At 42.3% G+C, this 19146-nt stretch overlaps 1 protein-coding gene across 3 annotated transcripts in view; it reads left to right on the plus strand.

Annotated features, from left to right (window-relative positions):
* Positions 1-1378: 1378 nt before the first annotated feature.
* LOC115143899 (src kinase-associated phosphoprotein 1-like) overlaps positions 1379-19146 on the plus strand; it is a 47669-nt gene continuing 29901 nt past the window's right edge. Inside the window, exons 1-4 of one of the 3 annotated variants that reach the window (XM_029684344.2) lie at positions 1379-1632; positions 3185-3290; positions 5216-5241; positions 5640-5756. In XM_029684344.2, coding sequence (XP_029540204.2) covers positions 1593-1632; positions 3185-3290; positions 5216-5241; positions 5640-5756 — 289 coding nt within the window. In that variant the 5' untranslated portion in view covers positions 1379-1592. The remainder of the gene's footprint in view (positions 1633-3184; positions 3291-5215; positions 5242-5639; positions 5757-19146) is intronic. The other 2 variants (XM_065002349.1, XM_029684343.2) reach the window with 2 other exon arrangements.

The following is a 19146-nucleotide window of genomic DNA, read 5'->3' on the forward strand; positions in this document are numbered from 1 at the left end:
TGTACTTTTTACTAGTTTAGTTATGTTGGTAAGCAGTTAATAATAGCAATAATACACCTTTGGGGTTTGTGGTATATGGCCAATATACCACGGCTAAGGGCTGTATCCAGGCTCTCTGCGTTGCGTCGTGCATAAGAACAGCCCTTAGCCATGGTATATTGGCCATATACCACACCTTATCGGGCCTTATTGCTTAATTAAACCTCAGTTGCTTCAACACAGCGCACCCTATCAGTCATCTAGTGTATATATAAATCATTGGATGTAGATGGGTAGCCAGGCAACTAGCCCAAAGTAGACTTTTATCATAATCTCTCCATAGCAGAGCTATATATTTATGTACTGGCTAGTTACAGTAGTGCTGATGCCCCCCTACTAGCAATATGGATTACAAACCGAAAAGGGACCTGAGGAAGCGAGTATGTTTCAGTGATCATTTTTTTGGTTGGTGTTTTCTTATAAATATAGGATAATTAACATTTGGTCGGAAGACACGTATTCAGCAATTTAGTTACTGATTTAAAAAGCTGCACTTACTTTGCCTCAATTGCGTAGTATGGCGAACATCTCTTATTTTACGGCGAGATCCAGCAGCTAGCACCCCTAATGATCATCTGACCTGTGCTGCACCAGGTGTAGATAACCTCCCCTGCAGGTAGGCCAAACAGATTGTTTCATGTCATAACCGGACATAGCGGTTTCTGGGTAAAAATGTGTTTTATTGAGCACTAGTTACCTACACATTAGCCTATAGTACAGTGTTTGGTGGAAGGATGTCCACTCAGCAGGCCTATAGTAGGCCTTAACAATGTTGAATGAGACATTCCATCGGAAACATAGACATATTTCTACATTTGATGTAGGGTAGCCTATTTACTCTGTGATAATAATCTCTGCAAGTGGCTGTCATGAGTGTAGACTTTATTATCCACGTATTTTACTCACGTGATGAGCATGCATTCATCTCAGTTAGCTAAAGAGTAGACCTGAGCAATTAAATAGAGTCAACTGTTACCAAAACATCACCAGTTATCAATAGCCTGAGTGACAGTCTTTTAGCCAAGTCTTTTAATTGTGGTCCAGAAAACAAGGTGTATCGATGATAAAAACAAAGGAGTTGGCTAAACCAGATTCTTCCACCCGTGCTACCCGGTGTCACCATATTCACTGGACTCTAATAGACATACTTGAGGTTGGATGCGTACAGCCAGGGACTTTGAATACGCTGATGTGACATATGAGATAACAACTGAAGAACACCATTCAAAGGAAGCTTTTAGTCACCTCATGCTCCGCCCCATTTGTGTAAATATGGCTTGTTATATCATATGTCACATCAGCTTATTCAAAGTTCCCTGGCTGTACGCACACACGGAAATAGTTTTGGTTTGAGAATAGTAGGGTGCAGGTGCTGTGTGAGTGTATGAATGTAGTGTGTGAGTATTCACAGGCTTTCATTTCAAGCAGTGAGCTGTTACAGTGTGACGGGTCAGGTCTACACAGATACTATAACCTTTCACCAAAGTATAGCTCTGATTTACCGTATCAAAATTAAAATTGCCTGAAAATTCTTCTGGAACTTTGAGAGAAGGATGGGGACAGTCTCTGATGACATTAGGAGGCTTTTGGAGGGTAACGTTATATATATATATATATATATATATACAGTATATATTGTTTATTTTAAGCAGTGTGGTGTAATGTACAATTATTGTCATAAAGATGTAGTACTCAATCATATACTTAGCGAGCTTTTCGATATCTTTGACATTCTTACGTATAACTAGAAACATTGTTCATAAGTGCAGTGATAGAAAAAGTACCCAATTTTCATACTTGAGTAAAAGAAAAGATACCTTAATAGAAAATGTAAAAGTAAAAGTCAACCAGCAAAATACTACTTGAGTAAAAGTCTAAAAGTATTTGGTTTTAAATATACATACGTAAGTATCAAAAGTACAAGTATAAATCATTTAAAATGTCTTATATTAAGCAAACCGGACGACACAATTATCTTGTTCTTAACATTTACAGATAGCTAGGGTCACACTGACAAAATTTACAAACTAAGCATTAGTGTTTAGTGAGTCTGCCAGATCAGAGGCAGCCGGGATGACCAGGGACGTTCTCTTGATAAGTGTGTGAATTAGGCAATTTTCCTGTCCTGCTAAACATTCAAAATATAATGAGTACTTTTGGGTGTCAGGGAAAATGTAAGGAGTAAAAAGTACATTACTTTATTTAGGAATGTAGTGGGGTGAAACGAAAAGTTGTCAAAAATATAAATAGTAAAGTAAAGTACAGACACCCAAAAAAATAACTTAAGTAGTACTTAAAAGTATTTTTACTTAAGTACTTTACACCACTGCATAAGAGGACATATTGTATAACATTGCTGCTATATGTAGGCCTACTGAGTGTTTTGAATTGTTAAAACAATGCCTGTTAACATGATGATCAAATCAAATCAAATCATTTTTTAATATTTTTTTTATTTCAAATCAAATCAAAATCATGTGCTGCAGAATTCAGTGATCTGTGTTAAAACTCATCAAACTGTCTGGGTTTATATTACACTATTATCTACAGTGGCGCTGTGAACTACTATACGTGTGCCTTACTGTATTTCACATTCTATGGTCTTTATGACAAAAGAATGTTGCAAGTTCCTTATGGTTATCCCATCATAGATTTCAATCTGATTCACCCTGTAGTGACAACTGTCAATGTTCCCAAACAGGAATACTGGCGTTTGTCATATTTGCATGTACTAGCAACCAGAGCAACCTGACTTGGCCCCTCTGACCAACATTTGCATATGTTAACGCCTTTATGTAATATTACAATGAAAGGAATAAAGAAATCTGAAGTTCAACTTGTTTTTCCTGTGTGAACATGAAAGATAACATTATTTCTGATATGCTCGTGACTTGGCATACAGTTTGTGATTAAATGTGCCGGTGGAAATGGTAACAGAAAATATCATTGCATGGTTTTGAGGCACTTAAAACGGTGTACATTTTCAGGAAGAGTTGATGCTCTAGGTAATGAGACACAAAATATCTGAATTGGCTACTTAGATTATGATGATCTTTTCTATAATGTCTTTTCAGGATTGTGATGTACAGGTTAAACATCTTTCCTCCTCTTATCAAATGTGTGACTTGCCTGACTTGTCTTTCAGACTGTGAGCTCTTTGTATCAGATATCCTACAGGACGAGAACCTCAGTAAACATGCCAGAGAAACACGGGACGTCCTGCTTAATAACTTCAGGGTGGTCCACTCCAGGTACGTGGAAGTGCTGTTCCTCCCAATTGGCCCCCTTTATCTCCCAATAAGAAACTTACATTAGATGTTCACATTTCCTGAGGCTTTTTGGATGATAGAAAATATAGATTTTAGAGTCTTGTTTGTAGCTAGGTTTCCACCCAATTGGCGACATATTTTCATATGAATATTCTAAAATCTGTAGAAAGAAAATATCCACATTTTCCAACCAGTGGTGTGTTTCCGCTAAACAAACTTGTTGAGGATAAAAATCTGTTTGTGATTATGTAGTGCACACAAAATGTACTTTTAAGCTTAAGTTTTCTTGTACCGAATAAAAATCTAAAGTTCAATGTGTTTCCATCGCATTTTCAAATCTAACGATAGTTTTGTCACAAAAACTGTTGCGTTAAATAACGAATCTACTCTGTATACTCTGGTTTTGGCACACGTACTCTAGCCAACAGCTTGCAGATACCGTCAATAGTGTGCACCTGCAGCCCGCAATTCGGTGCATTCCTGCATGTGGCCATTCCTGTATCTCATTGGTTCCTGCATGAACCCCCCTTGAGCACCCCATTGGTTCCTGTATAACATTTTTTATGTGGGTCAAAAGGGAAATAAAAGGATTAACTGAGTTATTTTGCCCCCGGCGGGAGCCGTTAGACAGTGTCCATCGCTCCAGCTGAACACCTGCCCTCACCGGTGTTAACAGAACTGAGGGAAAACAGTGCCCGACAGGCAGGGGCGAAGGATACTGTCTACCGGTTGTCCCCACTAGCACAGCAGACGGAAGGCTAGAGTGACACTGTGTACTAGCTAGCTTGCTAGTTAGCTAGCACATGGTGTCGCCCTCCCACATGCTGTGTACCAGAGTCCTCCTTAGGCCTAGCTGGCTAAGCTAGAAAACAGTGTCCTTCGCTCCCGCCTCCCAAACACCTGCCCTTTGCCGCCATTAACAGAAATACGGGAAAACAGTGGCCGACAGGCGGGGGCGAAGGACACTGTCTACCGGTGTAAGGCTAGCCAGCTACCGTTGTCGCCCCTTCTGTGAGTATTATACAACGTTATCGTGCATTAACACCACCTCTAGTGCTGGAGTCCTAAATTAAACTGACCAACAGAAGTATAAAGAGTGGTTCCTGCAGATGCAGGAATGCCCACATGCAGGAACACCCCGAATTGCAGGCTGCAATTGCACCCTACTCAATACAGTCTATATGATGAGATTATTATCAATAAGAGAGAGATTTTTTTATTTTTCCAAACGGCAGTCAAGCATTGATCATCATGTCACCAGAATCCGCCCCACTGTATTTATTGGAACGGAGCATCAAGATCACCTCATGAAGTTCATTATAAGTTATTTCATCTGTAGCCTAATAAACTGCATGGTTTCCTGAGTCGTAGTGGGAGGACCACACACACACCATATCATCTCGTGACTCCAAGTTTACTTCGATATGATGGTTATTACATCAATATTTGCGCACCTCCATTTCTCACATAATTCATCTTTAAAAAGAAAAAAAGAAGAGATCCCACCATGACAAATGAACAAATGACTTGTCCGCGTTTAAAAAATTGTACCTAAACATCCATCGCAACTTTTGTTATTATTATTATTTTTTTATGCAGTATGACTTTACTCGCATAAAAACTGTGGATGGAAATGTGGTTTGTGAAACAAAAATATGTGTGAAAGCAAGCATGAGAGGAAATTAATAGATAACTGCAATCTGAGATATCTGCACCAGATACTAACTACTCTGTGCACGTTGCACTTGTTTGCAAGAGGTTGTCTTGTGGTCTGTGAAGCAGGAAGCCAAAGTAGAGTGTTTGAAGCAATTTAAAGAACTATCAACACCCAAAAAAACTTACAACCTATTTGTGTTTAAATGAATTTGCAGTCTAAATTTAACTCATGTCCAACTTTTCTTTTGCAGAAATCCTCAGGAGTTTCCTTTCAGATGTAAGTGACTGCATATTTTACATTATAAAAAGGTTGAATTCTTACTTGAGGTGTAACTTAGGCTATTTTGTGTGCACTGACATGAATTCAAGCATCTAATACTTTTGGCCATATTATTTTTCTTTCTTTCTTTTTATTTAACCTTTATTTAACTAGGCAAGTCAGTTAAAAACAAATACTTATTTACAATGACGGCCTACCAAAAGGCAAAAGGCCTCCTGCAGGGACTGGGGTCTGGGATTAAAAATAAAAATAAATACAATATAAATATAGGACAAAACGCACATTACAACAAGAGAGACAACACAACACTACATAATATTAGGGCATTTCCTGTTTGCTTTTGAAAGTTCTCCCACTGGCTTCCTGACCCTGATATTGTGTTGGTGCCTTTCTAGCTGAGTCCAGACAGGAGGACAGTTCAGATGACAACCAGAGCTCAAGTCTGGGCCGTTCGGCCCCCTCAGACGACCTGTCTGTGGCCTCTGACTACCAGGACGAGGGCTCTCCTGAGTGTGAGTAAAGGCTTGGTTTGTGCGTGTGTGTGTGTGTGTGTGTGTGTGTGTGTGTGTGTGTGTGTGTTTCAATGTGTGTGTGTTTAAGGCCCAGTGCAGTCAAAATTCTGTTTTTCCTGTGTTTCGAATAATTTTGTACAGCAGCTGATGAAACTAACACTGTACAAGTGTGAAACAATGTGAATAGATTTATTTCCTGATAGTTTCTGGTTGAAAATGCAAGTTACACCAATCAGCAGGTTTTGCATGGGTGGAGTTTTGGCTTGCCTGGAGACATCACCAGGCGATACAAGTTAATAGACCAATAACAAAGAGAATTTCAAACCTCTCTGCCAACATCAGCTAGTTTTCAGTTTACTTATCCATCCTATTAGGTCCCTCACTCAGACCACTCCCAGACAGTCCTAGCAAAAATCATGCTTGAGAAATAGATTTTACATTTACATTTACATTTAAGTCATTTAGCAGACGCTCTTATCCAGAGCGACTTACAAATTGGTGCTTTCACCTTATGACATCCAGTGGAACAGCCACTTTACAATAGTGCATCTAGGTCTTTTAAGGGGGGTGAGAAGGATTACTTTATCCTATCCTAGGTATTCCTTGAAGAGGTGGGGTTTCAGGTGTCTCCGGAAGGTGGTGATTGACTCCGCTGTCCTGGCGTCGTGAGGGAGTTTGTTCCACCATTGGGGGGCCAGAGCAGCGAACAGTTTTGACTGGGCTGAGCGGGAACTGTACTTCCTCAGTGGTAGGGAGGCGAGCAGGCCAGAGGTGGATGAACGCAGTGCCCTTGTTTGGGTGTAGGGCCTGATCAGAGCCTGGAGGTACTGAGGTGCCGTTCCCCTCACAGCTCCGTAGGCAAGCACCATGGTCTTGTAGCGGATGCGAGCTTCAACTGGAAGCCAGTGGAGAGAGCGGAGGAGCGGGGTGACGTGAGAGAACTTGGGAAGGTTGAACACCAGACGGGCTGCGGCGTTCTGGATGAGTTGTAGGGGTTTAATGGCACAGGCAGGGAGCCCAGCCAACAGCGAGTTGCAGTAATCCAGACGGGAGATGACAAGTGCCTGGATTAGGACCTGCGCCGCTTCCTGTGTGAGGCAGGGTCGTACTCTGCGGATGTTGTAGAGCATGAACCTACAGGAACGGGCCACCGCCTTGATGTTATTTGAGAACGACAGGGTGTTGTCCAGGATCACGCCAAGGTTCTTAGCGCTCTGGGACGAGGACACAATGGAGTTGTCAACCGTGATGGCGAGATCATGGAACGGGCAGTCCTTCCCCGGGAGGAAGAGCAGCTACGTCTTGCCGAGGTTCAGCTTGAGGTGATGATCCGTCATCCACACTGATATGTCTGCCAGACATGCAGAGATGCGATTCGCCACCTGGTCGTCAGAAGGGGGAAAGGAGAAGATTAATTGTGTGTCGTCTGCATAGCAATGATAGGAGAGACCATGTGAGGTTATGACAGAGCCAAGTGACTTGGTGTATAGCGAGAATAGGAGAGGGCCTAGAACAGAGCCCTGGGGACACCAGTGGTGAGAGCACGTGGTGAGGAGACGGATTCTCGCCACGCCACCTGGTAGGAGCGACCTGTCAGGTAGGACGCAATCCAAGCGTGGGCCGCGCCGGAGATGCCCAACTCGGAGAGGGTGGAGAGGAGGATCTGATGGTTCACAGTATCGAAGGCAGCCGATAGGTCTAGAAGGATGAGAGCAGAGGAGAGAGAGTTAGCTTTAGCAGTGCGGAGGGCCTCCGTGATACAGAGAAGAGCAGTCTCAGTTGAATGACTAGTCTTGAAACCTGACTGATTTGGATCAAGAAGGTCATTCTGAGAGAGATAGCGGGAGAGCTGGCCAAGGACGGCACGTTCAAGAGTTTTGGAGAGAAAAGAAAGAAGGGATACTGGTCTGTAGTTGTTGACATCGGAGGGATCGAGTGTAGTTTTTTTCAGAAGGGGTGCAACTCTCGCTCTCTTGAAGACGGAGGGACGAGCCAGCGGTCAGGGATGAGTTGATGAGCGAGGTGAGGTAAGGGAGAAGGTCACCGGAGATGGTCTGGAGAAGAGAGGAGGGGATAGGGTCAAGCGGGCAGGTTGTTGGGCGGCCGGCCGTCACAAGACGCGAGATGTCATCTGGAGAGAGAGGGGAGAAAGAGGTCAGAGCACAGGGTAGGGCAGTGTGAGCAGAACCAGCGGTGTCGTTTGACTTAGCAAACGAGGATCGGATGTCGTCGACCTTCTTTTCAAAATGGTTGACGAAGTCATCTGCAGAGAGGGGGGGGGGAGGAGGATTCAAGAGGGAGGAGAAGGTGGCAAAGAGCTTCCTAGGGTTAGAGGCAGATGCTTGGAATTTAGAGTGGTAGAAAGTGGCTTTAGCAGCAGAGACAGAGGAGGAAAATGTAGAGAGGAGGGAGTGAAAGGATGCCAGGTCCGCAGGGAGGCGAGTTTTCCTCCATTTCCGCTCGGCTGCCCGGAGGGTGTTTTAATGGGAAACTATTTACAGTAAGGTACTTAATTGTTACCCACAAATGATTTGATATTGAGATTTAAAAAACAGCTGCATTGGGCATGTCAAGAGGGTGTTTGCTACATTATATTTGCAATTTGTAAGGGGAACATAAAGTTAAAACAAAATAAATAAAATAAAGCATAGGAACTCTTGCTGTGCACTTTACCTAAATTATGTCAGGACATAAAATGGGTGTCAATTAACAGCTTTCCCTCTAGTGGTTGGATCTGCTGCACGAATGGGGTGTTGGTGGGAATACTAAGGGAGTGGGGATTGTTCACACAGAACTGATAGGTGACCAAGAGCTCTCAGGGGTGAGAGTAGTCTGGAGCCCTCAGTGTATCCATCCGTGTGTACTGGGGGAGGCAGAGGTGTTAAGTCAGTTTCTCTAAGATCAGCCCACACAAAGTGCTCTCTGTAGCTCAAGGCGATTGAGGTGATTGATTAACCCTTACCCTGCTCTCCATTCCCAACTCAGTTTGAAATACAACACTGTAGCTGAGAAGCCATGTGTGTTCCATCTCTCTTCCCTTTGTCAGTCTTGCTCTCCATCTTCCTCTCTCTAGTTTCTCTATCTGTCTCTCTATCTTTAGTTATATGAGACATGGTAGTACTTGACTGGTTATTCAGAAGTGGCACAGTGACTCACCTAGAGCCTTGGGTGCCCCATGCACTCAGTGGGTGTTATGCCATGACATAGATGATGGGCATCTGTTTCTGTAACTTCCTACGTATAACTTCTCTATTTAGGTTATACAGGCCTGTGCCTTTTCCTCCAGGGCTGCTGGAGTTCATAGTTCATTGTCTGTTCACTACCCAGAGTAAACGACAGATATGGCTTTACTCGCTTTGCAGAGTGGGGCATTTCAAAGGAAGAGGGTGTGTGTGAAAATAATGAAATGATGAGCCAATGGAATTAATAACATTTTAGAAAGAACATTTATTCATGGTTTAATTACAGAAGCTGGATATGCGGTGTTGGAGTGTAGTGAACTACATGTAGTTCAACTAGTAATTTAACTATGTTTCGCAGTAGCTTGGTGGTAGTTCAACTAAATTCACATCTGGGTAGTGTTTTTAGTAGTTAATTACTTTTTTTTGCCATGTAGGGGTGTTTAGTTAACTATTGGAACAACACAACTTTTTTTTAGCAAAAATAAAATATGGGTGAAGTAGGCAATCATTTCCTTTCTTTTTCAGCGTCAGCCCTGCCTAATTCTCACTTGAAACATTGTTCTTGTGTTTAATAGGCTACGTTACACAATCTCTTAACATATGATTCTCTTAACATATGATTCTCTTACCATATGATTCTCTTACCATATGATTCTCTTACCATATGATTCTCTTAACATATGATTCTCTTAACATATGATTCTCTTAACATATGATTCTCTTAACATATGATTCTCTTAACATATGATTCTCTTACCATATGATTCTCTTAACATATGATTCTCTTAACATATGATTCTCTTAACATATGATTCTCTTAACATATGATTCTCTTAACATATGAGATAAACTCAGCAAAAAAAGAAACATCCCTTTTTCAGGACCCTGTCTTTCAAAGATAATTCGTAAAAATCCAAATAACTTCACAGATCTTCATTGTAAAGGATTTATACACTGTTTCCCATGTTTGTTCAAGGAACCATAAACAAATAATGAACATGCACCTGTGGAACGAGGTTTAAGACACTAACATCTTACAGATGGTAGACAATTAAGGTCACAGTTATGAAAACTTAGGACACTAAAGAGTTCTTTCTACTGAGTCTGAAAAACACAAAATAAAGATGCCAAGGGACCCTGCTCATCTGCATGAACGTGCGTTAGGCATGCTGCAAGGAGGCATGAGGACTGCAGATGTGATCAGGGCAATAAATTGCAATATCCGTACTGTGAGACACCTAAGACAGCGCTACAGGGAGACAGGATGGACAGCTGATCGTCCTCGCAGTGGCAGACCACGTGTAACAACACCTGCACAGGATCGGTACATCCGGACATTACACCTGCGGGACAGGTACAGGATGGCAACAACAACTGCCCGAGTTACACCAGGAACGCACAATCCCTCCGTCAGTGCTCAGACTGTCCGCAATAGGCTGACTGAGGGTGGACTGAGGGCTTATAGGCCTGTTGTAAGGCAGGTCCTCACCAGACCTCACCGGAAACAACGTCACCTATGGGCACAAACCCACCGTTGCTGGACCAGACAGGACTGGCAAAAAGTGCTCTTCACTGACGAGTCGCGGTTTTGTCTCACCAGGGGTGATGGTCGGATTTGCGTTTATCGTCGAAGGAACGAGTGTTACACCGAGGTCTGTACTCTGGAGCGGGATCGATTTGGAGGTGGAGGGTCCGTCATGGTCTGGGGCGTGTGTCACAGCATCAACGGACTGAGCTTGTTGTCATTGCAGGCAATCTCAAACGCTGTGGGTTACAGGGAAGACCACACCAGATACTGACTGTTACTTTTGATTTTGACCCCCCCCTTTGTTCAGGGACACATTATTCAATTTCTGTTAGTCACATGTCTGTGGAACTTGTTCAGTTTATGTCTCAGTTGTTGAATCTTGTTATGTTAAGTTTGCTGAAAATAAACGCAGTTGACGGTGAGAGGACGTTTCTTTTTTTGCTGAGTTTACAAGGGCTTGAAAGAACTGCAGGAAGTAAGTATAGGAAAATGGATGTTATGGGTTCAGTTGGTTCCCCTATGTAGAGGAGACCCATGACACTCAGTAGGTATTTGACATGGGAATTTGACTGCCTCTATTTCTCTGCTCCCTAACCTGAGTGTTGAATAAGTGTATTCGATGTAGTCACCGACACAGTGTTGTTTCACTAATTGGCCTGGCCTGTTGTCTCCAGTGACACCAGATTTGTAATGGCTGACAGGAACAGATGGACCCTCTATTGTTTCCCTATGTGTCTGCATGGTAATTTGAACTGCGTTTCACCCGCCGACCACACAGTTGACCTGACCGTGCCAGCAGTCTCACCCCAGCCCGGTTGACAACAGCCCCCATCACCACCCAGCACTCCTCCAGTGTGAGGAGGACTTGGGAAGCGGAGGGAGGGAAGTAGGAGATGGGGGTCAAAGTACTATGAGTCTTGGCATGCCATTTTGCAGGGTCAAGTTTACGATCTGTCTTAAAAGAAGTATTGTGATATTGGTTGGCAGCCGAGGCAATGAAAGTATTTGCATCAGACCATTGTATCAGGAGCGGCCAGAGGAGATTGGGTTTTGATACTGTATCTCTGCTTCTGCAACATTTTTGTAGTCATAATGATTGTGCTCATATATTGTTATCTCCTATATTTGTTCAGGTGCGTAGAAAAGGTGTGATTATTGATTTAGTAAAACATCTAACAATATGTTTCATAGTGGACATATTTGTTATTGAACACATGCAGGACATGTTAAGGCTGAAACAGGAACCAACTCTCAAACTGATATCTCACCAGATGATTAGTGTCTCTTTATTGATCCCATTGATTGCTATGATCTATTGACGAACATGTCTGAGTGGTGAGAAAGATCTGTCCGTTAGAAGCAGGGGTAGGCAGAGCTACTGTGTCGTATCAGAGAATGCAGGTAGCCTGGGCCCTTGTGTCTGCTGACTGATAGATATCGGAGACAATGGGCAGCAGGCTCCAGCTCTGACAGTGCCAACACTATTTCCTGCATCGATTACGGCCAATTGGAAAAAGGCCAAGATAAACTTTTTGAATTTGAAATAGTCATTTCAGATAAATTGTATCACATTTTTCTTACATTGGGTCAATATAATGTAAATCTAGAATTTAAATTGCCAAAGAGTGTGCTAACGTAACATTTTTGTGTTTTGATTGGTATAATTTAGTTCGGAAAGAGTTTGCTTTCAATTATATTATGCTATCAGTTATAACTATGCTATCGAGAACAAAATTGCATAGAGGAAAAAGGTTAGTGGGTAGTATAAAGTATCTAAAGATGCACCTGCCCCAGTCAAAGATAACGCACAACTAAATAAATAAAGAGATTTGTGGGGTTGTGGCTAGACCTTGAATGGCCTCTGTATAGTAAGTGGTTTTAGTGGAGGAAGCTGTTAAACCTCAACTTGGATGGAAAATTACTGAGGATAATAGCAGATGATATTGCCACTCCTATTTGCCATATCTTCAATTTAAGCCTACTAGAAAGTGTGTGCCCTCTGGCCTGGAGGGAAAAAAGTCATTCCGCTACCTAAGAATAGTAAAGCCCCCTTTACTGGCTCAAATAGCTGACCAATCAGCCTGTTACCAACCCTTAGTAAATTTTGGAGAAAAATGGTGCTTGACCAGATACAATGCTATTTTACAGTAAACAAATTGACAACAGCTTTCAGCATGCTTATAGGGATGTACATTCAACAAGCACAGCACTTACACAAATGACTGATGATTGGCTGAGAGAAATTGATGATAAAAAGATTTGTGGGGGCTGTTTTGTTAGACTTCAGTGCGGCTTTTGACATTATTGATCATAGTCTGTTGTTGGAAAAACATACGTGTTATGGCTTTACACCTCCTGCTAAATTGTGGATAAAGAGTTATCTGTCTAACAGAACACATAGGGTGCTCTTTATTGGAAGCCTCTCCAACATACTCCAGGTAGAATCAGGAATTCCCCAGGGCAGATGTCTAGGCCATCTAACTTTTTTCAATCTTTACTAACGACATGCCACTGGCTTTGAGTAATGACTCAACTCTATACACGTCAACGACTACAGCGACTGAAATGACTGCAACACTTAACAAAGAGCTGCAGTTAGTTTCAGAATGGGTGGCAAGGAGTAAGTTAGTCCTAAATATTTCAAAAACCGAAAACATTGTATTTGGGACAAATCATTCACTAAACCCTAAACCTCAACTAAATCTTGTAATGAATAATGTGGAAATTGAGCAAATTGAGGTGACTAAACTACTTGGAGTAACCCTGGATTGTAAAACTCTCATGGTCAAAACATATTGATAAAACAGTAGCTAAGATGGGGAGAAATCTGTCCATAAAGCACTGCTCTGCCTACTTACTGTAACAACACTATCAACAAGGCAGGTCCTACAGGCCTTAGTTTTGTCGCACCTGGATTACTGTTCAGTCGTGTGGTAAGGTGCCACAAAGAGGGATTTAGGAGAATGACAATTGGCTCAGAACAAATGTACACAGGGAGCTAACATTAATGATATGCATGTCAATCTCTCATGGCTCAAAGTGGATGAGAGATTGACTTCATCACTACTTGTTTTTGTAAGCTGACAAGCTGAATGCACGAGCTGTCTGTTTAAACTACTAGCACACAGCTCAGACACCCATGCAGACCCCACAAGACATGCCACCAGAGGTCTCTTCACTATCCCCAAGTCCAGAACAGACTATGGGAGGCGCACAGTATTGCATAGAGCCATGACTACATGGAACTCTATTCCACATCAGGTAACTGATGCAAGCAGTAGAATCAGATTTAAAAAACAGATCAAAATACACCTTATGGAACAGAGGGGACTGTAAAAAGACACACACACACACACACACACACACACACACACACGCATACACACATATACGCTAGCACATGCACTCTACACACGTGCATTGTTGTATGGTGGTATTATACATTTTGTATTGTAGCTATGTAGTGGTGTAATAATGTTACATGATGTACTGTCTTATATTTTTGTTCATGTGTAATGTAATTGCCTTAATGTGTTTGGACCTCAGAAAATGTAAGAGAGAAACAGACCTGGCTCTCCCTGTGAGTGGTCATGTTGTCTATCCACTCAGTGAACTTCTGACCCCTGGCCTCTTGGCTGGTCAATCTGTGACCTGTCAGAACCCAGTAACCTTGTCTAGAATATTGACCTGGCTGCCCATAGTAACTCCACAGATCTACATTTCTTTGACTTGGAAATACCCACCCTTCAGAAAACAGGGAAATTCATTTTCCAGTGTTCATTGGTGCATGGATTTCAAGCCACTCATGCTACTCATTTGCAGGATGCACAGAACATATTAATGACCATGTTCTTTTTTCCTTTCTCCTTCACTCTCTCCTTTTCCCTCGCTCTTCTCCTCTACTTTAGTCAAGAGACACATTACAAGACTGGAACAGGCTCGGCATGATGCTGGCCCTGCCATCAGGGTTCAAAAGTTCACGCTATTCCCCTGGGGCTACTGTGCTGCTGCAGATGCTGATAGTTTTTCCTTTCTCTCTCTGCTCCTTTGCTCCCCCTCGCTCCCCTTCTGCGCCCTAACTCCCTGTTTAGACTATTCATCTCCAACACTCTCACTCTCTCATGCTGCCTGGCAAGAGGAGAGGACTGCTTGAAGGGGGGGATTTAGATGTCATTAACTGAGGGGCATCCATCACTCTTGTCTCCTCGCCCCCACTACAAGCTCTGCCATGTTGTTTTCTGGCAGCTTCTGTAAAAAAGCTATTTTGTTTCAGCTTTCTCCTTAATTTCCTTTGTTTAATTGTTTTTCTGGTGTAAGTCTTTGGTAAAACACAGAGAAAACAGGGCTGTGAGAATGTCAACGTGTAGCAGTCTACATTAAGGGGTGTCGAACACATTTTGCCCCGGGGGCCGCATTCGATATTCGACGAGGTCCAGAGGACAGCACTGAAAATGTCTTATATTTCCTCGCCGTCAAAAATGGAAATAAATAGTTCTCTATACATTGTTTTGGAAATGTTTTTTGCTCCCTGACTGTTTGGTGTTTTTTTTGCGAGCTGGACACAATCAAAAGAACTGTATGAATGTAAAGCCCATTATAGTTTCTGCACAGTTTCCATTTGGTTTTAGTCATTTAAAAGTAAATTGAGTTTATTTGAAATGTATTTAAAAACATTTTTTTTACTCAAACCCCCATCATGGGCCGGATCCGGCCCGCGGGCTGTGTGTTTGACCACCCCTGGTCTACATAGACAGCATGCAGAGTGGGAAGCCCGGGCTGCGTGGTTCTAATCTCCCCTTTAGCTTTCAATGACACAGACAAATAGCAAAACTATCACCATGCGCTAGGTTCACCCAGAGGTTAGGCTTCCCAGGTATCTCCTGCATTCACTCCCTCGCCTCTCCCCCCTCCTATCTTGCAAATGAGAATTTGATTTTTCTCTCCACTTGAATCCATTTCTGGAGATGAATCAAGTTTTGATGCCAAGCCCAGGTGGCCCGCTGATTTCTAGAGAGAGTAGAGAGATGTGTTGGCCTGTGCAAAGACAGTGGCACAACAGCTTCCAAGGCCTCTGGGATTCCTTTGTTTAATTGGGGCTTTAATGTAGCACTTTGAGGTCATTAACATGCCCTTGTGGAGTTATTTGAGGACACTGAATTCGATGCATCCCTCTTGTTCATCAGGGATACCACTGGAGAGCCAATCGCACTGTGTGTGTCAGCGTGACAGGTTTGCCTCTGTGTGGAACCATGTGCCTGTACTTTGTGAGCAGATTGCTTATCTACAATGGAAATTATCTCCAACGATATATTGTAGCCTGTATTGTAACTTAGCCTTATCTCAGGGAAATAGTGTGTGATCACTCTGTGTGGAAAAGAACACACTCAATCTTGTAAAAACACAGTACTTAATATTGTCAAAAAATCGAATCAAATTTTATTTGTCACATCTGCCGAATACAACAGGTGTAGCCTTTACCGTGAAATGCTTACTTACAAGCCCTTAACCAACAGTGCAGTTGAAGAAATAGAATTAAGAAAATATTTACTAAATAACTGAAGTAAAAAATAAAATAAAAAAGTAACACAATAAAATAACAATACCGAGGCTATATACAGGGGTACAGGTACCGAGTCATTGTGCGGGGGTACAGGTTAGTCGAGGTAATTTCTACAGCGAGTAGCAGCAGTGTAAAAACAAAGGGGGTCAATGTAAATAGTCCAGGTGGCCATTTGATTGATTGTTCAGCAGACTTATGGCTTGGGGGGTAGAAGCTGTTAAGGAGCCTTTTGGACTTAGACTTGGCGCTCCGGTAACGCTTGCCGTGCGGTAGCAGAGAGAACAGTCTATGACTTGGGTGACTGGAGTCTTTTACCATTTTTGGGGCCTTCCTCTGACACCACCTAGTATATAGGTCCTGGATGGCAGGAAGCTTGGCCCCGGTCATGTACTGGGCTGTACGCACTACCCTCTGTAGCGTCTTACGGCCGGATTAGATTGTTCTACTGATAATAGTCATGCGAGGATTAATCCTGAGTTTGGGAGTTTGTCCTAATGCAGATCTGTCTGTCTTCTTCTGAAAACAAAAACATTGTTAGCAATAGATCTCTCCCCTCTGAATAAACAGCTCATGGAAAATGTGTATATGAATGATTGAAACCACTTTATGTGAATTCACTACATAATAGGCCTATGTAGATAGATTTGAGTTTTATTTTTATTTTTACAGGGACAGTGCACATTAATCAACGTTTCAGTAAAAGTGCCGGTATTAGCCAGCCGGCTCATTTTCAACCGCAGTCCCTGGGCAGGCTATTAAAAAAAATAACAATACAGACAATCATTGAGCAGTGAGCACACGCAGAGCAACATAGGACAAGCAAGACGTAGCATACAGACAGAGCAACATAGCACAAAAAGCAACAAGACAATATCCATAAAAGCAACAAAGTGTTTCCACACCTCACAAGCTACAGACAACATGGAAAGCGGCAACACACAACTAGGGATTATGTTCACAAATCTGATTGGCCTTTTGCCATGTCTTCATGTTTTTTGTGAAAGTGTGATAGTGGTGCAGTTATGTGTGCCTGATGCCAGTGTATTCCAGACACGGGAAGCTCTCAACATTATATTAATATAGTGTTGATCTATAAATTAAATTGATTTATAAAGCAAGTAAAATGATTAAATAACACTCATCAGCAAGCACACCACAATGCAAATAATAATGGGCTAAATCTAATCATAGAGCGAGGCTTATTCTATTCAAACAGCAGATTACTTTATTGGACTTTTGGCACTAAATTACCGCAGTGCCACTGATATTTTCAATTCTGGTTATTTTTGTTGTATGTTTATTGTTCTCATAAAGATAAATGATGTTACTACATTGATACATTGATTAAAAATCAAATTATTTTTTATTGTTGATTCAGTAAAGCCCATATAAGTGTCTAAGAAATATTCATATTCTATAACCAATAAAAAAAATGACAATGTACAAATAATCAGACACATAGGGAGGGTGATCAGTGCCAGTTCCAAAATGCAAAACTTAAATGCTCAATTGAAATGCACAACATTATAGATGCATTTATATTTTCATATAACTGCACATGATTCATGCCACAATGAAATTACAAAGTTAAAATGAAAATCGAAAAACGGTTAATGGTTAATGGTAAACAGAAAATGGCAGATGATTAACAGAAAATCGTAAATGCAATGAGCAAAGTGAAATGGAAAAAGTGGCTGTTTTCATTTTCCAACCTCTCTCTTTTCACTTTCACTTTCAAAGTGTATGCAAATGATTTCCTGGAGGCGTGAACCAGAAGAGAAACACGGCACCACCGTGTAGTTGTACATCCTAGACATGTCACGCTGGCTGTGGATTGATTTTAGACTAGTGTAACCACCGGGGTTTGAATCTGGTGTTTTGTAAACCAGAAGAACATATTAGCCTGCTAAGCCAAAGTTACTCAACACAAGGCAAAGTTATTCATCACATGTGGGTTGTGGGTAGTCACCGAACCACTTCTTCCTGGTTAGTAGTTTGCATGATGAGTAACCTTGAATAGTTACCTGAATAGTTGCATTGGCTATAGGCTTTGGTTTAGTGGACTAATGTGCTCTTCTGATGTGCAGAAGACTGTTCTTCAAACCCTGTTTATTATATTTGTCCTGTGGCTCAGGTTTGTCTCTGTGAGGAGGAGGAGGTCAAAGGATGGTGAATTGTAACTGCGGTGATTCAGTTACCCCACATGAAGGCCTAACCTTGCCTGAGATCGGAAGTTGCATTCGCTCCCCGAATCAATGCTAGGCTTCAGCTTCAAGTCTATGCTTTTCTGGTTCGCGGGAGACCTGGGTTGGCTTGGTTCGCAGCCTGAGAGTTGGTTACACTAGTTTAAAATCCATGTACAGAAGCGCGGCATGGCTGGGATGTATGACGGTGTGGTATGGCTCTCTTGGTTCGCAGCCTGAGAGTTGGTTACACTAGTTTAAAATCCATGTACAGAAGCCCGGCATGGCTGGGATGTATGACGGTGTGGTATTGCTCTCTTGGTTCGCAGCCTGAGAGATGGTTACACTAGTTTAAAATCCATGTACAGAAGCCCGGCATGGCTGGGATGTATGACGGTGTGGTATGGCTCTCTTGGTTCGCAGCCTGTGAGTTGGTTACACTAGTTTAAAATCCATGTACAGAAGCCCGGCATGGCTGGGATGTATGACGGTGTGGTATGGCTCTCTTGGTTCGCAGCCTAAGAGTTGGTTACACTAGTTTAAAATCCATGTACAGATGCCCGGCATGGCTGGGATGTATGACGGTGTGGTATTGCTCTCTTGGTTCGCAGCCTAAGAGTTGGTTACACTAGTTTAAAATCCATGTACAGAAGCCCGGCATGGCTGGGATGTATGACGGTGTGGTATTGCTCTCTTGGTTCGCAGTCTGAGAGTTGGTTACACTAGTTTAAAATCCATGTACAGAAGCCCGGCATGGCTGGGATGTATGACGGTGTGGTATGGCTCTCTTGGTTCGCAGCCTGAGAGTTGGTTACACTAGTTTAAAATCCATGTACAGAAGCCCGGCATGGCTGGGATGTATGACGGTGTGGCATTGCTCTCTTGGTTCACGCCTCCAAGAAGCAATTTGCATACACTTTGAAAATTAAAATGGAAA

Source organism: Oncorhynchus nerka, linkage group LG16 (assembly GCF_034236695.1).
Source record: "Oncorhynchus nerka isolate Pitt River linkage group LG16, Oner_Uvic_2.0, whole genome shotgun sequence".
NCBI classification, from domain to species: Eukaryota; Metazoa; Chordata; class Actinopteri; order Salmoniformes; family Salmonidae; genus Oncorhynchus; species Oncorhynchus nerka.